The sequence below is a fragment of the Dermochelys coriacea genome, chromosome 7, assembly GCF_009764565.3.
Source record: "Dermochelys coriacea isolate rDerCor1 chromosome 7, rDerCor1.pri.v4, whole genome shotgun sequence".
Lineage (NCBI taxonomy): Eukaryota > Metazoa > Chordata > Testudines > Dermochelyidae > Dermochelys > Dermochelys coriacea.
The window spans coordinates 99,454,101-99,476,619 of NC_050074.1; the positions used below are offsets into that span (position 1 = coordinate 99,454,101).

At 43.2% G+C, this 22,519-nt stretch overlaps 1 protein-coding gene across 4 annotated transcripts in view; it reads right to left on the reverse strand.

Annotated features, from left to right (window-relative positions):
* PPP2R2D (protein phosphatase 2 regulatory subunit Bdelta) overlaps nucleotides 1–22,121 on the reverse strand; it is a 38,448-nt gene extending 16,327 nt beyond the window's left edge. The window contains exons 1-4 of one of the 4 annotated variants that reach the window (XM_043518050.1): nucleotides 21,505–21,567; nucleotides 16,094–16,183; nucleotides 5,556–5,653; nucleotides 352–472 (exon numbers count right to left, since the gene is read on the reverse strand). Coding sequence is in view for 1 of the 4 variants with exons in the window: in XM_038409144.2 (XP_038265072.1) it covers nucleotides 5,556–5,653; nucleotides 21,505–21,600; nucleotides 21,910–21,916 (201 nt within the window). In the remaining 3 variants the exon portion in view is untranslated. Of the gene's footprint in view, nucleotides 1–351; nucleotides 473–1,913; nucleotides 2,061–5,555; nucleotides 5,654–16,093; nucleotides 16,184–21,504; nucleotides 21,601–21,909 lie in introns of those variants that run through there. The other 3 variants (XM_038409144.2, XM_043518052.1, XM_043518051.1) reach the window with 3 other exon arrangements.
* Nucleotides 22,122–22,519: the final 398 nt, after the last annotated feature.

The window sequence follows — 22,519 nt, forward strand, 5'->3', positions numbered from 1 at the left end:
CTTGATGAACTGGTCAAAATCCATTAGAATGATATTCTGTATAACTGATCTTTTACAATACAAATTGTAAGTTTAATTTAAAATATCCATTTTTGTTTAGTTTTAGAAATTGCAAAATCCAGTCTGTTCCTGCTAAGTTTGATGCACCAGTATGCCCTCTGCTGGCAATGTTCTAGCCACAGAATTTCACTGCATATTAGACATGCCATATATGGTTATGGAAAGACCCCATTTCTCACAAGATGTGTGGTTTTGTAAAGTTTTTAAAATGTATTTTTTTTTCAATATAACAATGTTATAACATTATAAACTCTACAAAACTGCGCATATTGGAAGACTGTGGACTCTTACCACTATTGGGCAGCTCCAGTCCACAGTACGGTTCTGTGGCTGGTATGTGAGCAACAGAGAGCATGTGGTGCACCAAATAGCGATGGAGCAGGAGATCTGCAGCTGGTCTTGACTTAGAGATCTGCAGAGAAACAGAAGTTTTACAGGAGATTAATATTATACAAATGTTTCTTCTTGTTTTTGTAATTTGGGACAGTCAACATGTAATTTCTAAAATTGCTATGCAAACCGACATTAATGCAGATTTGCATTAAAAGTGACCTGAAAATAGTCATCTCCCCTTACCAATATGTGGCAAAACCCCAACAATCAAGTAAAGATGGTCCAATCCTGTAATGTGCTGAGCTTCCTAATTCATTTCAATGGAAGGTGAGGAAACTGTGTAATTCAAGATGTCAACTTGGCTTCCACTCTGTTTTAGGCCACTATGACATTCATTCCCCACTCTTATTAGCAGGCTCTTGTTCAAGTGCTTCCCTATGTTAACAATAACCATCATGAAATACAGCCACAATATGGAGTAGGCTGGTGAGGCCTCAGGTAATTCCTTGTTTGGGAATTATCTAGATTTAAAAAAAGTTGTGTATTCTGTTACCCTTAATTGTACATAATTTTAAATATTTTTTAAAAAAGATTACTGTGAATAGTCACTGAGGAAGGAACAGGAAGATACATCCTGCGAATATCAGAGTTAGCTCTGTGCCTACTAAAGCATATTAACAGTTATCATATATGGAACAGGTAGTGAAGAGTATAGTTAAGGTTGACCAACACTTTATAACTGTAATCACACTGCGACTCCCTTCTGACAACAAAAATTACTATACGACCCCAGAAGGGGGGACCGAAGTCTGAGCCCACCCGAGCCTCCTCCCCCATCGCCCCCAGACAAAGCCCCAGTACCGTGTGTGTGTGGGAGGGGGGAAGAAGTGTGTGGGTGGGGGTGGGGGAGGAGGGGAGATGGGACACAAGACTGAAACCCAAGGGCTTTAGCCTCAGGCAGGGCACCTGTAATCTAAGCCCCGCCACCCAGGTTTGGCCCCAGGTGGTAGAGCTCAGGCTTTCAGCTTTAGCTCTGGGCCTCAGCAAGTCTAAGCCAGACTTGGTGACCCCAATAAAATGGAGTCCTGACTTACAGCTTGAGAACTCCTGCTCTCGCCCGGGGGGGCGGGGGGGGGGGCAAAGCAGGACTTCCCTGCAGTTGCTTGTCCCAGCAGCCAGGGACTGCTGTTGTGCCAAGCATCAGAATTAAAAGCAGGAATACTGTCTCCTGTCTTCTCAATACTTCCACTGCTGGTGCCCAACACATTTTGAGAAAGAAATTGCAGCATAACTACAATGCAAAGGGATAAGGAGCCATGGTGGGGAGACAGGGACTGGGACAAGGAGCCAAGGGGAGGAAGTGGGAAGGCAAGAGTAGGACTGGAACAAGTTCAGGTTGACAGGACCAAGGGCAGAACAGTTTGTAATCACTGAATATGCTATACTCAGAATCTGGAATAAAACCCAGGATTCCTGAATCTCTACATTCTTCTAATAAATTCTTCTATCAAAATATGTACCTCATCTCCCTCTAGTGGCTGATCCACACAGAAGATGACAAGTCTCTACTGCTAGCAGTGACTGTTAGCTCAAGACCCTGTCTACGCTGGCAAGTTTCTGCGTAGTAAAGCAGCTTTCTGCATTGTAACTCCTGAGGTGTACACACTGCCAAGCCACTTAGTATGCAGAAACTGTGCAGTTGCAGCGCTGTAAAAAAAAAAAAAAAACAAACACAAAAAACAAACAAACAAACAAAAAAAACCACACATACCACCCCGACATGAGGCATACAGCTTTCTGCACTAGAGATACAGCACCACAATGCCAGTGTAGACACCCTGGTTGATTACAGAGCTACAATTGGCCTCTGGAAGGTGTCCCACAATGCCTGTTCTTGCCTCTCTGGTCATCGGTTTGAACTCTACTGCCCTTCCCTCAGGTGACCAGTCATCCCCACCCCGTGAATTCTGTGGGAATTTTTAAAGTCCCCTTCCTGTTTGCTCAGTGACATGTGCAGTGGTCTCAGTTCATCTTTCCAGATGACCATGCCTGCTCCACGCACCAGGCGATCTCCCGCTTCGAGCAGTGCTGAGCTGCTGGACCTCATCAGAATTTGGGGAGAGGAGGCTGTCGAGTCCCAGCTGCGCTCCAGCCGTAGGAATTATACCTACGGATAGATTTCACGATGCATGACAGAAAGGGGCCATGACCGGGACACACTGCAGTGCAAGGTCAAAGTGAAAGAGCTGCGGAACGCCTACCACAAGGCGTAGGAGGCAAACCATCGCTCTGGTGCTGTGCCTATGAGCTGCCAGTTCTACAAAGAGCTGGATGCGATACTCAGTGGCGACTCCACCTCCACTATAAAGGTCAGGTCCCAGACTACTGCACTGGGCAGCACAGCATGGGGAGGAGGTGACCAGTCCTCTGTGGAGAAAGTGGTGGTTCGGGACTATTTACAAAAGCTGAATGAGCACAAGTCCATGGGGCCGGATGCACTGCATCCGAGAGTGCTAAAGGAGTTGGCGGATGTGATTGCAGAGTCATTGGCCGTTATCATTGAAAATTCATGGCGATCGGACGACTGGAAAAAGGCTAATGTAGTGCCCATCTTTAAAAAAAGGGAAGGAGGAGGATCCTGGGAACTACAGGCCAGTCAGCCTCACCTCAGTCCCTGGAAAAATCATGGAGCAGGTCCTCAAGGAATCGATTCTGAAGCACTTAGAGGAGAGGAAAGTGGTCAGCATGGATTCACCAAGGGCAAGTCATGCCTGACTAATCTAATTGCCTTCTACGAGGAGATAACTGGCTCTGTTGATGAGGGGAAAGCAGTGGACGTGTTGTTCCTTGACTTTAGCAAAGCTTTTGACACGGTTTCCCACAGTATTCTTGCCAGCAAGTTAAAGTAGTATGGACTGGATGAAAGGACTATAAGGTGGATAGAAAGTTGGCTAGATTGTCGGGCTTAACGGATAGCGATCAATGGCTCCATGTCTCATTGGAAGCCGGTATCAAGTGGAGTGCCCTAAGGGTCGGTCCTGGGGCCGGTTTTGTTCAATATCTTCATTAATGATCTGGAAGATGGAGTTGATTGCACTCTCAGCAAGTTTGCAGATGACACTAAACTGGGAGGAGAGGTAGATACGCTGGAGGGTAGAGATAGGACACAGAGGGACCTAGACAAATTAGAGGACTGGGCCAAAAGAAATCTGATGAGGTTCAACAAGGACAAGTGCAGAGTCCTGCACTTAGGACAGAAGAATCCCATGCACCGCTACAAACTAGGGACCGAATGGCTCAGCAGCAGTTCTACAGAAAAGGACCTAGGGGTTACAGTGGACAAGAAGCTGGATATGAGTCAACAGTGTGCCCTTGTTGCCAAGAAGGCCAATGGCATTTTGGAATGTATAAGTAGGGGCATTGCCAGCAGATCGAGGGACGTGATCGTTCTCCTCTATTCGACATTGGTGAGGCCTCATCTGGAGTACTGCGTCCAGTTTTGGGCCCCACACTACAAGAAGGATGTGGAAAAATTGGAAAATGTCCAGCGAAGGGGAAAAAAACGATTAGGGGACTGGAACACATGACTTATGAGGAGAGGCTGAAGGAACTGGGATTGTTTAGTCTACAGAAGAGAAGAATGAGGGGGGATTTGATAGCTGCTTTCAACTACCTGACAGGGGGTTCCAAAGAGGATGGATCTAGACTGTTCTCAGTGGTAGCAGATGACAGAACAAGGAGTAATGGTCTCAAGTTGCAGTGGGGGAGGTTTAGGTTGGATAGTAGGAAAAACTTTCACTAGGAGAGTGGTGAAACACTGGAATGCATTACCTAGGGAGGTGGTGGAATCTCCTTCCTTAGAAGTTTTTAAGATCAGGCTTGACAAAGCCCTGGCTGGGATGATTTAGTTGGGGATTGGTCCTGCTTTGAGCAGGGAGTTGGACTAGATGACCTCCTGAGGTCTCTTCCAACCCTGATATTCTATGATTCCTCATCTGTAAAATAGGAATACCACCACCCAACCTCACTGCAGTGTTGTGAAGATTAATGTTCGTGAAGCATTCAGATGCTACAGTGATGAGTGCCATAGACAAGCCCATGAGGAAATTAATAATTCTGTATGCAGAGCAGGGTTTGAATTGTATGCAATAAATAAGGCATGGGTCCATATATTGAACAATGAGGCTAAAATGAAATATTGACTACCCATTAACTGAACACTGCCCAGCCTATATACTTAATGAGGCAGGGCTCTGTAAAAATAGTATGTAATCTTGAATTAAAGACTGTCAAAATGCATACACACGAGGAGTACAAGTTAACGTTGCATGGGCCACCTTAACTCTGGTGATTCATAACTTCTGAGTGCTTGACTTCGCAAATTGAACATTTTTTTAATGTAGTTTTTATGTGCAACTTCTATAACGTAGATATAAATGTAAGCATAGTTGAGGGCTCAGAGACAGGATTTTCCTCAGGCTTTCAAAGCAAGGTATAAAAATGCTCTTTGGAGGCAGAAAGGTTGAAAGAAAGTGAACATTCCACTTAGTTGCAACAACCATATAAAGAATTTTTTTTTTTTTTAAACAGATATGGCAAAGCGATGGTAATCCAAGTATTTGGCTGTGTAAGGCTCAGACAGTAAATCTGTGTTCTTTACATACCATGAGCTTATAGTGCAGTATCCCAAAGTACACTATTTGTGTGTTGTAATAAACTGGAGTCGGCTGCTCCTAGAACACAGCAAGCTGCTGATGCTTCAATTTTCAAGCACCCTCTGCTTTCCTCCTAGCAGCTGAGCTGTCCATGCCTTCTTTCTGAAGAAAGTTAAAATATTTCTAAAAGAGACTACAATTTTTTGTCACCCTGACTCTGAGCTTTAAGTTAAACAGCGGGTCCCATGGCAATCTGCAGAATAATTGTGATTGTACAGGCTAAACAGAAATACTTGGAATGGCCATTGCTTCAAATACATCATTGAGTTCAATAAAGAAACTGGGACAATTTCAAATTTTCTAAAGAAATATCATGAACTAGAAAACAACATGCGAACATTTAAAGTTGGTGATATCAAAAGCTGTAGCAATATCATGCATGTTAATAAATGAGAAACTAAAGAGCAGCTTTAGTAGGCACACTTCATTGTTTTTGAAGTCACTGACCTCTTGTTCCCTTTGAAATATAACCACTCTGCCACCCTTGTCTCCTGTCGCAAGAAGATCTCCAGAGTAATTAAATTCAACTGTTGAAATAATATCAGCTGTAAACATAAAAGAGAGACAAAAGTAGCATTATAATGTGTAAACTGAGCCAAGTAGTTTCAAGACCTAGAAACTGAACACAACACAGAGAAAGATAACTATTCCACTTTGGTAATATGACAGCAAAACAATCCTATCTAACTTACAGCATTACTATCCAAAACTAAAGCCAATACTTTTGGGCACGTATATCTTATTGCTGTACATTTGCCGAGTGGCAACAGTATGCTCTGTGTTGAATAGAATAAGGTAGCAAGCGAAGCCCACAAGGGTATGTCTATGCTGCAAACACCTGCAGCTGGCCCGTGTTAATTGACTTGGGGTTGCGGGGCTCAGGCTGTGGGGCTATAAAATCGGAGTGTAGATGTTTGGGCTCGGACTGGAGCTCAAGCCCTGGGACCCCCAAGAAGCAGGTATGAGAAAACTTCCCGAGAGGACAGGTTTCCTTCTAAGCTAATCTCCAACTATTGAGGGTTACAACCTAAAATAGGAGCTTTATATCCTCTCAATTTTTTTATTTTTGCATTTATTGCAACAATTCCGGATATTCTTGCTACTCAAATAAACATCTAATCTTGTTTTCAGTATTGCTAAGTTTCTGGCCTTAGTGATATTCTGGGGCAATGAATTTCACAGTCTAATTGGGAACTGTACGAAAAAAATATTTCCTTATCAGTTTTGAATTTGCCACCTTTAATTCTTTTGAATAGCCCCTCGCTCTGATGAGACAAATACACAGATACTTCTCTCAACTTTCTCTATACCATTATTTTGTATTTACTGTATATACTCGTTCATAAACCAAATTTTTTTTTACTAAAAAAGGGAAGCATCAGAGAAGGGGGTAGGCTCATGCATGGGTAGAGAGAGGGGAGAGGTGGGACACAGCCCCTTCCCCCAACAGAGGGAGCAAGGATAGGCAGCACAACCAGTGGAGCCAGAAGGGAAGAGGCGGGGTCAGAGTCTCTCCACTTCTGGCCATGCTGCTCTCCCTCAAGCCTCCAAAGCAGCTGCAGCTCTGGGGCTGGCAGGCTGCAGCCCTGCCACTCAGCCCTGCCCACAAGAGCACACTGCAGCCATGCCGCCTGGTCTGGCCCGCTGGAGCAGGCTGCGGCCAGGCCAGAGACATTCTCCCCGGCCCTCCCCAGATAAGGTGGGAAGGGATGGGATGGAGAAAGTGTGGGGGTCCCGGGCTAGAGTTGGGGTCATGTGGGGGATAGTCACAGGGGTTACTCCCCTGACCCCTGGCTTCTCCTTCCCAAAAAATTTCCCCACCAGTTGCTGTCCCAGCCCATCAGGGTAAGCAGCTGCCACGCCGGGATACTTCGTTTACTTAGGTTTACCTCCGTGCTGGCAGATGCTCGAGGTAAACAAACCATCTTGGCCCGCCAGGGACTTATCCTGATGACCCAGGAGCCAAAGTTTGCTGACCCCTGAATTATAGGGTCATAAACATTTTCCATTTTTACTTATCCATTTGGGGGGGGGGGTCGGTTTATAAACAAACTGGCTTAGGATCGAGTATACATGGTATGTCCCCTGAAATTTGTCTCCTTTCAACATAAAGAATCCCAATCTTTTTAATCACTTATGAGTTCACCTATACTTATAAACATTTTTATTACCAGCCTCTGAACCCCATCCTCTAATTCTGTAATATCAGTTTTGAAATGGAGTGACCAGAACAAAACACATTATTCCAGATAAAGGCATATCATTGTCATATAATGGCACTACATTATTTTCAGTATTAATTTCCATTCATTCCTTATGCACTCTATCAATTTGCTTTTAAAAAAAAAAAAAAAAAAATTAAAAAAACCCTCTGCTGAACATTCAAGCAGAGGCCTTCACTGAGTTGTCCAAAAGGATGCCTAGATCTTTTTCCTGAGTTTATTGCTAGTTTAGAACCCAATAAAGTGTATTAGAGTTCAAAGTACTCTTTGTTGTGCACATCACACTACATTTTATCAATCCTGAATTTCATCTGCCATGGGGTTGCCCCTTCAATTAACTTCAGGGCCCTCTGAGATTCCTTAAAGTCTTCTCCAGCCTTGACTAGATAATTGTGTCATCTGCAAGTTTGCCATCTCACTGATCATCTCCTTTTCTAGATAATTTTAATAAATTAAACATTAGTCTTACCATATAATGTGGTGGCACCCTGAAACCTTTCCATAACAAAAAGTGTTCATTCCCCCCAACTCTATTTCCTATCTCAGTCAGTTTCTGATCCATGACAATACTTTGCCTCTCACATAACCTGAAACTATTTTTTAAAAGTTCTAAAACACATTTCCTCAAATAAATTTTCAATACATATAGAATATTCTGAATACAGGATGGTGTGGCATAAAGGTTTTTAATGGCACTGAACAGAATGATCTAATTCAAAAATAGTTTTGACAATCCTGAGCTCCTTGAAGCTGACACAGACAGATACAAATATCACCCCATCATACATATACAGATATATGAAATAGGTGTGTACATCACATATACGAGAAAATGAAAAAATGCGAAAAAGCAGAATGAATGATCAAGTGATTTAAGGAAGTAGTGGAGGCAATCCAAATTTGATGCATACAAATCTATAGATTTAGGATATTTTCAAGAATTTATTTCAAATTTAAATGTCCAGCCTTTAAGTTACAGACTATCATCGCTGTACAAATAAGCACATTGCTACCATAAAATCTGAAAGCTATACAACAAGCAAGACCATTTTTAATAGTGGAAATTGGTAAACTGCCTCTGAAAAGAAACTGAAATTAATCCTTCTCTTAAGCTATTACTGATAACCTATAAAACGAAGGAAAAAAACATTTTTAGGAAAACGCCTAACATCTATTCTATCCTCCAATTCTAACTACCAGAGTACTCATTGACTCATTCTCTCGAAAAACAACAAACAAAAAGCAGAAATTTGGGAGACAATCGTTTTTCACAGGGACTGATTTTGTTTAATGCCTATGAGCGGCTGATGTCACTTGCTTAAAATATGTCTATTATTTACTATTTGCATTACAGCAAATTGCTGTTCCCAACACAGATTGGGTTCCCATTATGCCAGGCACTGTTCAAATATGATACAGTCCCTGTCACAAACAGTTTAACATTGTCATAAGCAAAACAAAGGGTGGCAGGGAAACAGAGGTACAAAGTGGTGAAATAAATTAGGCAAGCTCACACAGCAGGTTGGTGGCAGAGCCAGCATTAGAACCCACTTCTCTGCTGACTCCCAGTCCAGTGCTCTGTCCACTGAACTATGTAGTCTGGATTTCATACAGAACCCCCAAAAAAATGCTGCGTATATTAAAGACGTGTTTGATATGGAGAGTAGATATCTAAAGATGGTGTAATATGATAAGGTAACAAAAGAAGTGGAGGCAGTGGAGTTAGTGACAAAGTTCAATGGTGGCAGAGGTAAACAAGGTCAAACGGACATTTGAATCATCTTGCAACTACAGTAGCCATTTGGATTGACTGCTGGAGACTATGAAAGTATGGGCTTTTCCTGTGGAGCAATCCTTTATTGAGTCACTACTGGAAAACTAATGAGGCCATGTGGGAGGTGCAGCTACTAGAATGACTTTTGGGTGGGAGGTGGGGCACTGGAATAAACATAATAAATTGCTGATAGTACATACAGGAAAGTAAGTTTTGGAGAAGGAAGTCAAATGGGGTACAGAACAGTACACAAGATTACTCTACTGTTCTGATGTTGCCATGGAGCTGAGGGAACTACACAGAGCATGGTAGAGCCACCACTGCAAATTCCAGTTTGGAAAAGGTCACTTAACTTCTGCTTCTCTAGCCTGTCATTCTAACAATGTTTTAGAACACTTCTATTTATTCTTTCCAAAATCTAGAGCTTTCTTATTTAAGCCTACATAAGAAGGTTTAATGATTTTATGGCTATATAGAACAAACACAAAATCCTTAAGAGGGTCACAAGAATTAGGAAAGGGACTGTTATAGCGAACTACATCTAAGTGTTCCTTGGCTCTTTCAGCCCAAACTGTCAAGAACAAAATTTGGAACAATGTACAGCAATTCAGAACTATTAATCCCTTGATGACAAAAATAATTTTTCATCTCCTTTCTAGAAGGTAACCTGGCTTGTTGCCTCCAAGAGCTGTTCATATGTATGAACAAACAGGTTCCCATAAGGATAAAAGTTATCTGAAAAGGAAAAACTGATTGGCCTTTTGCTCTTTTTGCTTTTTTTAAAAAGGGTTTTCCCTTTTTTTCTGTTAACCTTAACAATGAGGAATTTCAAATCTCCCCTTCCTGTGTTAGAGGACTTTTTGAATAATCAAACATATGTACTGGAATATTTCTGAACCCTTGGTCAAAGGTACTGAATATATAAAGTCTGTTCTTTGAAGTGATTGAGTTAAATTGGCAAAACACACCTTTAAACATTCTAAATAAGTTAATTTTTCCTTTTAGGCAGGTTTCACTTCCATGATTATAAAGGAACAGTCCCATCAATTCTCTAACCATTTATACAATCCCAAGGGCAGACAAGACCTAACTTTTTTTTTTTTTTTGGATGGGAGTGAGGAGTAAAAAAAAAAAAAAGACCGACCATGGAAAACCCTTCCCCCTTCTTCTTCATCCCTTTCTCATGCTGTGCTACCCCAGCTTCCAGCACTTTCAGCTCTTCTTTATGCACTGTGCATCCATCCTCTCTCCCTTGCAAGCCACTTTTTTTTAAAAAAAAAAGCAACCAGAATTGTAGGGGTTTTGTTTTTTAAAGTCACCACACTAAACTTGATGTATTTTTAATTACATTTGTCACATTAGAATATTTTTCTTCTACAAGTTGCAGGACCACCAATTTTCTCTACTACTAGAACATATCAGGCAATCCTTGACAAGAGGGAAATAACCAGTACCGAAATTTCCAGAAAAGTGAGGAAAAAACAAGTAGCGTCAACATCATAATATCGTCCCCCAGTCCTTTCCGAAGAGAAAAAAAAATAGATTTCTGGGCCATGAAACACTACTCTTGGGAGTGGCACACCCACAGAAAGCTATGAGATTAATTATGTATTACTTGGAAACATTTCTGAGGGCTTGTCTAACTTGCTGCCCTGCATGTTTCCCCGAGGGTGACAGACTCACTCTGCCCAGGAAGCAGTCATAGGCCTCAGCAAGTGCACTTGTAAATTAGGCAAGAGAGCAGGTCTTTTATATGTTTCATATATTTATATGGTTCTATAAATATATGAAACACTGTTATTAATTAGGCAACGATTTGTTGCTTTCTTAGGGCAGGTCTTCACTACCCGCCGAATCAGGTCTCATCTAGACGAGAAATCAATCTCTTGTGCTCCCCATCGACTCCGGAACTCCGCGTCCACCTCTCGCAAGCTGGAGTCGACTGAGGAGTGGCAGCGGTCAACTTGCTGCCGTCCCCACAGCCAGGTAAGTTGATCTAAGATATGCTGACTTAGACCAGGGCAGAATGGACTTACTGTGACAGAATGGATCTGAAGGAGTACCTTTTTCCTGGAAGTAGTTTTGTTGATACAACTTAACTGCTCTCTGAAAATCTACTGTGCAGCTTTGCTCCTTTTAACATGATGGTCTATGGAGGAAGGAAACTAAAACGTCATGGGACATATGACAGCTTCAAAGTTGTCAACAGCCATTCCTAGGGCTACTTTATCATCCTGGAATTTACGACACTCAATCTCTATAGATGGGACCCATCCTTTTTGATCTGATGTTAGGGCATTTAAAATGACCACCTTTTAGTAAGGCAGTAAATGGAAGTCTTGCTCAAAACATTTCTGTTAATGTGTGCAGAAGTGTGTTGAAATTCAGTGTAGGTACTCTCAATATTGAGATGCCCCAGTTCTTCACAACAACGAGGATTTTCACAATGTGGGTGGTCTCCTAACTACATGTATAACTTAAGATACCGTAGAGGGCAAATAGCTTCTCCATAGTTAAGGTCACAAACAGCTTCCATTATTAAAGTCATATTTTTGCCTATTTGCTTTGGTCTGCATAATTGTTTTGGCCTGAAGACTGCCATACTTACTGTAAAGGCATAGAAGAATGTTTCTGTAAAGTACGCAAAAAAAGCAAAATCTTTTGGAATGACAAGTCATTTAAAATGTATTCCGATTTGAATTTGATTGTCTAATATTTGTCTTTTGTATCTCAAAACCCACCTGCTATTGTCCAACTTCATTAGGATTTTAATGTGTTAAAATACACCTGCTTTCCTAAATTTGTTAGTTACAAGAAAAAAAAAAAAAAGGAGAGAGGGAAAGGGCTGAGGATGTGACCACCACCACAGGAAGGGGGAAAACAGCAGTTGCTGGAGTTCAGCCATGAGGAAGGAAATACCTTCACATTCACCCTCTCCATAATGAGCCACTCTATCCCACAGAACAGCAATCCCCAAACTTTTCATGATCATGCCTCCCCTTCGGGAGCGAGGCCATGGGTGGGCTGGCGGGCAGCGGAAAGGGGGATAAGCCTGGGGCCACAGCTAGGGGCGTGCGTGTCAGGGGACAGGAGTGGAGCTGCAGCCAGGAGCCGAGGCTGAGCTGGAAGTGGAGTTGCGATCGGGGCTTGGAGCAGAGCTGTGACCAGGCTGCAGTGGGGGCCACGGCTGGGGGCGGGGCCACGACTGAGGCCTGATGGCGCTCCCTTCCTGTCCCCCCGTGGTGCTCCCTCCCTGTCTCCTTGTGGGAGCTGATCCGCGCCCCTCGCCAAACGTTCCTCTATGACACCCTAGAAGTATGAGCCTCACAGTTTGGGGACCACTGCCACAGAAGCAAAGACACACAAGGGGCAAAGATACACAAGGGGGTAAGAGGCAGGAGAAGGTAAACATACAGGATTACACATCCAGGAGGCAAGCCAATATTTTCAAAAGAAGCTCGTTATGGTATTCTGTGGACATATTTTCTAACCCCTAGAACTATGTCAATAATCTAGATCTACTAAAAGAGCATTTAATTCACTTAAATTATTTGGAAGTTATTTCAACTGTACTACTGGCAAAGCTGTTTAAATTAACACAGAATTATTACAAAATCCAGCTGGTACAGAGGTTAATACAAGCAGCTTGTTGACACAAGAAGGTTTTTCTAATTACACAAATATACTAATGTAATGTCCTCATGTGGACACAATAATTCCAGTAGAAAAGTGGTTTTTCCACTTTAGCTTAAACCCTTCCCAAGCAACATAAGCTATACTGAAGGCAATTTTATTCTGGAGTGAGAATGTCCACTTGGTAATTACACTGTACCTGTATAAATGGTCAGATTTTATGATATAAACAAGTCCCCGTGACCCGTGGTCTTTACAAGACCTACCTCTCTGCCAATCCTTTTTCAAGGTAATACCCAAGTATTTTTGCTTTACAGGAGCTGAGTTGGGAGATAGAGGGCAGTACCTTTCAGTGTTCACACATTATAGAACTGCTGAAATGGACCCAGCTGCTGAGTTGTCATATGTTTTAAATTTACTGAGACTTAACAGAGGCCAACCAATGGCCCCATCCTTGGGTCCTTAGGCACATCTTCGGGGTGCAGACCCTCTAGTTTAGTGCTCCCTTCCCCTATGAGAGTTGGAATCTATCAGCTCCCTAGCCCCTATTCTCAGATTCCCTATTGCTTAAACTCACCCTCCCCCAGAGCGCTATCAAAAGGTGAGAGCGTCTTCTGGCTTTCAGTGTAACTCTCTCTTGAAGTAGTGCAGAAGTTGTTGCATATAACACACAGACACTTTACTTAGGCTTTGTCTACACTGGACTTTCATCAGTAAAACTTCTGTTGTTTGGGGGGGGGATTTTTTTCACAACCCTCCCCCCTCCGAACGACAGAAGTTTACCGACAAACAGCACCGGTATGAACAGCACTTTGTCGACTGGAGAGCTCTCCTGCCGACAAAGCTACTGCTGCTTGTTGGGGATGTTTTTTTTTTGTTTTGTTTTGTTTTGTTTTTTTTTTGTCGGCGGGAGAGTTCTCTCCTGCTAACAAACAGCAGCAACACTGCATGCATTTTAGCGGCATGGCTGTGACGCTAAAAGGTATGTAATGTAGACATAACCTCAGAAGTCACCACTGCTCTTTTACTTAACAGATAAAACAATTACAGATAATTTAGAAAAACAATGAAAATCATAAGTGCAAAGCCTCTTGTGAGCTCACTCTTTCCCTGGAAGTTACACAAGCAGAGTCTCCAGCCTCATCAACCCACTACATGTTGGGTTGCTTCTTCCTTATCATAAGCTGGAAAAAGTTTTTGGTCCAACATGGAGGCAAAAGGACAACAGAAGACAAAAGGGCTGCAACTTCAAAATGGAGTTTGTAGCTTGGTAAAGACACATACAGAATGTTCATAATCTTATAGACACTATAAAAATTGTACAGAGTCCTTCAATTGTTAGAATATGACAACCTGATTTTAAGGTCTCCTATCTTAGAAGTGAGAAGAACATGCTCTGCATGTCCACTATTGAGATGGGGCTCTTCCTTTTCCAATGGCTCAAAATCCGGTTTCTAGCCTTATTAGGTTACATGATGCTTTTAAATTTTGAGTATCGGGGGTAGCCGTGTTAGTCTGTATCCACAAAAACACCTCTGGTGGCACCTTAAAGACTAACAGTTTTATTTGGGCATAAGCTTTCGTGGGTAAAACACCACATGCATCTGAAGAAGTGGTGTTTTACCCACGAAAGCTTATGCCCAAATAAAACTGTTAGTCTTTAAGGTGCCACTAGACTCCTTGTTGTTTTTTTCAAATTTAAAAAGACAAGTTATAGGATTTAATGTCAACTGCCTTGCTCCTCGGGACAGCGTATTTTGGGGAAATTACACATTTTGGGACAGAAAGGGAATGAAACTTCTCTGGTCAGCTTTTTAAAAAAAAAAAGAAGTGGTTGCTGTTTGGAATGTTCACAATAGACCTGGTGGAAATGGATTAGTGAGCAGAGAGTGAAGGTGCATATAAATGCAGTTACTATATGACTACCATCACAATATGTGGACATATACATTCAAGAGATTTTAAGTCTGACAAAATAGTATCAATGTGACATTGTTTCTAAGAGTGAGTCTGTACCTAAAGCACAGCCGCAGCTACGTACATGTGGAACTCCATCTATTTCAACGTGTGAGCACCTACTGTGACGAGCTGGGGCTTCTATCTGAACCAGTTCTGAACTGTGGATGATATGAAATTGCATCATGAAATTTCAGTGGCACAGAAAGCCTATATGTATGTGGATCCATCGTAAGTTAGCACGTTGTGTCAGTTGTCTCTGCCAGGCCAGACATAACTAAGTGATGAGCACTCAAGGATGGTCTATTCAAGGTATGACACCTTTGGACAATGGGTTTGCTCTAGCGGGGCACTTCCTCCTCGTCTATGGGCAAGTGAGGAGGGGCAACAACAACTTTGGAAGTAATGGTAAGTTACCAGGAGCAGAACAAAAGAAGACAGCGGCCCCAGCAGGAGTCTATACATGAATTCACAAGGGGAACAGAGGGAAGGAGAGCCATTTTGGTCAGATTAAGATGAGAGAGACTGCTCAAGCGAGAGGTTTGGTAAAGCAGCAGAGAACCACACCTGCCTGTCCTGACAGAACACAGATGACCCCCAAGTACTCCCAAGGGAAGGGTGAGCTACTGAGGAACACTACATTTAGGATGTTTATTTTGTACTAACCTGTACTCTCCTGTGCTTTACACGATTAAAGGTAAGAGCATAAAAATGTAATGCTATACAGAGTGTGTATGCGTGGGTATATGGTTCACAGCTAGTGTGTGCCACAGAGTTAAACTGTAAACCAAAAACTTCACACTTTTGGGTGGAGTTCTGGGAGAGGAATGTTTTTAAGTAGCAGGGAGTCTAAAGGGTCAGTGCTGCGCCCAGAGGGGCTAGGTGGCTAGACATTGGGTTCCAAAACTCAGGGGGCAATAGGGGGAAAGGAGAGTACATGCCACATAGAAAGTCTTCGCCCTGAAAGTTTGCCCAGGTACCCCAAGATTAGGGCAGTGGTTGGACTCCACTCAGCCTGCAGGAGCTTGAAACACCCAGGGATCCAGCAGATAGGGGGTTGGCTTCCCCTCAGAACTATCCAAATAGGTAGCCAAAATGGGACACTTGCTAGAATGTGCGATACCAACATGCAGACATCTGCAGGACTGGGGCCTAAACTCATCCTTTTATTTCAAAGACAGATCAAGATACACCGAAGTCCAAATAAAGCTAAAAATACAATAGAAATCCAAGGCACATAAATTCTTAAAAGTAGCACTTGTTTTGTGAAGTAGTCACACTGTTAGAAAGCACTTCAGGTATAAATAGCAAAATATACATAGTTAATATTTGATTACAGAAGACAGCATCTTTAACACACAACGTTTTCAAGAGAAACACATTTTGACAGTGTTAACAACCTTGGGAAGCCTAAAAAACCCTCAAGATGACAGTCTGATAAGGATCTTAGGTTCCTTCCAGTATTTAGGCAGCTCCCTGACTTGTCACTCCTGAAATTAAAACAGGAAAAAGGTCTGTAGTGACAGCAAGACAGATTTTAAAGTTATCCATAGTACTCCACTAACCAAATTTGAGAGTGACTAATGCTTGATCTACACTACAGAGTTAGGTCAACGTAAGTTGCCTTATGTCAACCTAATTATGTCAGTGTCTACACTAAAACGGTGCTTCCGCTGAAGTAAGTGGCCCACTATAGCAACATAGTAACTCCACCAGGAGGCATAGTGCTTATGTCATGTAGTTAGAGCGATGCAGTTTCTGTGTACACAGTGCGTTACTTACATTGGTTGTTGGCTCCCACTGTGAACCCTCTCCCGTACACATACCAGTGCTGATAGCTGGGTGTGGGCTCACAGCCTTCCCCCTACCTGGCACTGACATCCCAGAGCCTTGCTGCCGCCTCGTGGCAAGGGACTGAGCGGGAAGGAGAGCTTGGCCAGGGTTGGATTCTCCTTTCCCACCAAATCCCTCACCAGGAGGTGGCAGGAGGACACCTGCTGTCAACCGTCCAAGCAGGGCCCACAGTTGGAGCCCCAGAGCTGACCAAGTCGCCAGAGCTCAATTTCACAGCAGAAAGCCCACCAGCAGTGAAATTGATATTCTTGTCAGTTTCACTGCTATTATTTCTTCTCATTTTGTCTCCAGCTCAGGCTGTAAGCTGATAGCCAGAGCCCAAATGTGAACTAACAGCAGCCATGAAACTGACAAGAATGTTAATTTAATTGCTGGTAGGCTCCCTGCTGTGAAATTGAACCCCCTCCTGGCTCACAACTGTGAGGCCAGCATCTGCCTAACAGCTGTGGATGAGGGAGGCAACTGTGAGACCCCGCCTACAGATGAAGCTGTCAGTGTCCCACAATGCCCCACTTCAGTCAGTGGAAGAGCATAACCCACAGAACGAGCAAGTGTGGACATGAACCGCCGTTTTAATTATTGTGGTGGCTGTATGCCAACTTAACTTAAAGTGACTTAATTTTGTAGTGTAGACAAGCTCTATGGAATATGGTCATACCTTTTGACCTCAAGCATCCAAGCATATCAATGGGATAAGACTCTTCCAAAAGTACTGGACAAATTTATTTGAAGGGAAATTACTGTGATTAGACCACTTTTGTTGCTTTGTGGTTTGTTTTAAAGAATTAATTTAGTATTAAGTCTGCTGAAAAACAGCTATCTTCTATTCATCAGATAGGACAAATCAGAGAAAGTAGTAAGATCAATCACAGATCCAATTGGTGCTCACAAAGCATTAAAATTGAAGCCTACACATTTAGAAAATTACTTTAAACAAAGTTAGGCAATCCCAGAGCTATCTTTGCCTGTGAAATCTGAGAAATTTGAGGTTATCAACATGGAGGCTTTAGGCAAAATATTTCCCTGAAATAAGGAAACTACAACTGAGATTTAAACAAACCACTTTTAAGAAGTCTATCTTTGTTACACTTAGTAATTGAAAAACTTGCTTGATATTATCAAATTTCTTTCCCCAATACCATTCTTTAGCAGTTCTCAGACTCTCCTACTTTGAAATCTACATCCTTCTATATCCAATAAATCTAACATCTATCATTATTTTATGACACCAGTTTGGAGCCATCACTGATATCCCAAAAGAGTGCACTTCCATTTGTTTAAAAGATTACATATAAAAAAAACAAATTCTATATCAATCTCAGCAAAAATGATTAATTTATAAAAGCTTTTCAGCACAGGGATAGCATCAGAAAGAAAGCAAACTTCCGTTTTCTATAGTAATCAAAGAGGTTAAAAAAAGTTTTGAAAATGTATATTTCAGGTAGAACTTACCTGTATCAGCGCACACAATCTCACACTACTCAGAACAGTATTTTCATTAAAACAGCATCATACCAGAAACAGATGCTGAACATGATCTTGTACATTAAAGAAATATCTCTAACTTTAAAACTAAAAGCACACTTAACTTCCTCAATAGTTGCAAACTAAACATGAGATACTTAATAAATTTATAGAAAAAACTCTCCATTTGTGTATTTTATGGATTGGACAGCACTTTGTGTATTGTCATTTGCAGATTTCTTTGTCGAGTTAGTTCCCCCACTTACATCTCTTTTTCCACAGAGCAAAAGATAAAGACAGTTAAAAAATTTATTTGTAAGACCACAAAAAGTGACAGGAGATTTGCAGTTAGTATAGTCTATACCAGTGGTTCCCAAACTGTGGAGCATGCCCCCCTGGGGATTGGAGCAGGGCACAGAGGAACATTCGGAGAGGGTGTGGCAGGGCCCAGGCCAGCCCCCGGGGGGGCAGGAAGAGAGCACCCTTCAGCCCCCAGCTCCGCTCACAGCCCTGGCACCTGCTCTCAGCTCCCAGGGAGGTGCGACAAAAAGTTTGGGGACCACTGGTCTATACCATCATGACTATATTGTAAGCTGATAGTGCCCCATCCAATCAGTTTATATGGACAGCTTAATAAAAAAGACTGAGATTAGATGACAGTTCAGTAATCAAGCCCAACACCTAGGGTCAAATACTGCAACGCTCACTATTGGTGCAGACTCTCAGATTTCAGTGAATGCTACAAGGACAAATTGATGCACACTAGCAGAGGCCAACGAAGGACTGGGGGACCAGTTATTTTTTTAATGCGATTATAAATATTCCTGATTAAAGTCAAACGGTGAGAGAAAGAACCCTAACAAATGGCAAAGGCTAACACTATTTCAAGTGTAGCAAATTATAAATTTAAATAAGGTCTCAAGCCTGTAAAACACATGTGCCTTCACATCAATGGGACTACTTACAGGTGTAAGGTTAAGCATAAGGTAAAGCATTAAGCAGTATCAGGAACAAATGAGTCTACGATATTTTCATTTATAATGGGGGGAAAAACAAAGCTAAAAAATAAAAAATGATTTTTAAAATGTATTTTGATATAGAGCTAATGAAACGCCCCTCATCTGAAGTCCGTGCTTTTCATATAAAAATTATTTAAGACACTCTTCAAAAACACTTAGAAATAAAAGATCCAGCTAATGCCTTCAGTTTACTCAAATTTTATGAACAAATGGATTACACTTGAAATCTCAGACAAAAGACTGAAGAGGAATGCTAAGAGCCACACCACCACACTGGTAAACTTTTTACAAATATTGGGCTCAGTGCACACTTGAAGGAATGAGATTAAGTAGAGCACGGACCTCACTCCCCATGCCAACAAAGAGGCCCACTGCACACAAGGGGGATTCACTCATCTTATAGAATAGAAAACGCCACCATCATCCTCTGGGGGATCCACAACAAAAGGGCAATTTTAATATGGTGATGTGTTAAATAGGAGATCTGTTGGTGGAGGTTGCTTAGAAATAAACTGAATCAGCACATTACCTAGTAACCCTGGCTGTCCCCCTTCTGATGGAAGTACTGTCTACTTTCAGATTGCACTAGCCAGCAGTTATGTGAGCCTTGCAATACTAGAGGCCATTTTTTGAGTGGACTTTCTGCCACCTTGAGCCAAGATCATTGCCAGATTTAATGTAGTTTATGATGCTAAAGTGAATGGGGCCACAACAGGTGCTTCTGTTTCACTTAGGCAAAACTCCAGTTGATTTAATAAGTACTTAAAATCAGGCCCATAGTTGGAAAGTACATTGTTAAGAGTTTTGTACATTATAGCTATGCAGTTTTTCCTATCACTGACTATGCCAAGGAGCTTAAGTCTTTCTAACTTGCCAATACATCCTGTAATGATGTGCGTTGGATCTTTGATAATATACATTTCTCGCACATTGAATTCTGATGTTACAAAATCACTGCATGAGGTAGTAAAACTTACTGGCTATTTAGAAAGGAGAGCGCTTCTGATTGTTGATTACCAGGATATTTGTATATAGTGACTGAAAGGTAATTTTATCATAGTAAATATTTTGCCCAATCAGAATTGTTTCTTAAAATATAAGCAGCGGTGGCTTTTTAAGCTTTTTCACTGACAAGTGGTTTAAAGAAACAAAGACAGTGTTTCAGGAATGCCTGAAAACCTATTAATATAATTAATTTACATATATTCACAACTTTAGAGTGTGTTACAAGTGTAGAAATAAACAGCTGATACATACACCCATCTCTAGTCTGAATATTATCTGCTCCAATAAATTGATGGTCTTCCCATGCCAGATATTTGGAGGAAATGCTGTTTCTCCAAAACAAAACTAAAACTTCCTCATAATATTTTTGCAGTGGAAAATAATATGGATAAAATTAACTACGCTCTGGAAAAATACATTCAAAAGTAATTCCAGAACAATGCACATAAGTAGCTAAAGTATGTGTGTTTTTGTTTAATTTTTTTTAAGTTCATGTAGTAGAAACTCAAATACGTGAGGCAGATGTATGCAGCCATATGACATCCTCTTTACAAGCATGACTCTCAAACTGGGACAATCTGAATATGGGAGATCTTTTAAAAACAGATTTCAGAGTAGCAGCCGTGTTAGTCTGTATTTGCAAAAAGAAAAGGAGTACTTGTGGCACCTTAGAGACTAACAAATTTGTTAGTCTCTAAGGTGCCACAAGTACTCCTTCTCTTTTTAAAAACAGAGACTAACTCATTGAAACTTGTATAGCAACACGATACACGTCAATCTTGATTATTTAGAAGGGATGGACTTGTTAAAGCAAAATGTTTATCATTTTGCTATTCTTATTCCAAAATGCTCTACGAGTCTACCGTATTTCAATTGCGCTTTAAAAGGTACTTATTTCCTACCCAAATGTCCTTATTTATAGCTTTCAAATGTCAGCAGGTATGACTAAAATCCTTCATTGCCACAGGGAAATTCTAAACACTGCTTTTGACACGTACCCCTAATGAAGCAGCCTTCCTCTCCGCATAAGGCATAAACTTGACACGTCTGACTACCTTTCTTTGTAAAAAAAAAAAAAAATTTACCACTATCAATCTCCCATCTCCCTGGCGATTATAAATGAAGAAGAGGAGGAAGCCACCTTCTCTGTTATGCTATCTTGGGCGAGCAAGCCGTTCTGAAAAACACAGGCACTAGCTTAGTCATCGCACCACCCCCCTACACACACCCCATCCTCCGGGATTCACACTGGGGCCGGAGACTTGCAGCACCAGCACCGACTCCCCGCACGAGTCGTTCGGCGCGACACGTTGGACGAAAATAGGGGTTGGTGCCTGGGTCTAAGGCGGGGGCCGGGGTGGATTAAAGTGAGTGCGGGACTGGGAGACACTGACACCCCCGAGTGGGGACCCCATGACACGGCGACTCCTGCTCGACCGCGGGCCGCAGCGCCAGGTCCCCCTTCTTACCTTCCGCCACGTCCTCGTCGATAGCCCCCTTCACCTGGGAGAAGCACCACTGGAAGTCGTTACCACCACCTCCTCCTCCGCCACCTCCTGCCACCCCTGCGGAGACAGAGCGCGGTGAGGGCGAGCGGCGCGGGCAACCCCAACTCGGCCCCGAGCCCCTAACCCCCAGCAGGCCGAGCTGACCCCTAACCCGGCCCGGCCCCGCTCAACCCCCCTCCAGCACCGGCTCGGCCCTGCCCCTCCACCCAAGGCCCACAGGCGGTCCGCCTGGGCCCCGAACCCGGCCAGCTGGGTCTCCCAGGCCCCGGATCCGCGCTGCCCGCCCCTGTCCGGAAGGCAGAGCGCCCTCGGCCAGGCCCAGGCCTCCCCAGCTGACGGCCGCAGCGCTGCGTGCGTCTCTCTCACCTGCCATGTCGCGCAGTGTGTGTGGGGCGGGGGGCTGCGGGGCCCGCGACGGGGAGGCGCCGGCCGGGAGCGGGTCAGAGCCGCCGCCGCCGCACACAGCTGCAGCCGCTGGAGGTTTTGGGGTTTCAAAATGGCGCCCATTGCCGGTCGGCCTGATCCGGTGACGTCATCCGTCTGCCGCCCTCCGGGAGGGGGAGCGCCGGGCGGCGAAGGAAGCAAGCGGGGCCCGAGCCCGGACCCGAGCCCGAGCCGCGATGACGGGGGCGGGGGGTCCAGGGGGGAGGAGGCTCTGACGGGGGCGTGGTGGGACCTAGAGGACATAGGTTGGCCTGGGGCTGGCTGAGGTGGGTGCACCCAGGGATCCGATGAAGGGAGCTGTAGCTCACGAAAGCTTATGCTCTAATAAATGTGTTAGTCTCTAAGGTGCCACAAGTCCTCCTTTTCAGCTTGAGGAGGGGCAGTTTACCCAGCTTGAGCTGTAATGGCCGGCCACATAGAAACCCGGTTAGCTGGGACTGGGGGATCCTGAATCAGGAGGGGGACAGGCTGGTGGCCTCTAGTAGGCTGGAGTGGGTGGCAGCTAAGCTATCATCCAGTGTTTAATTTGTGC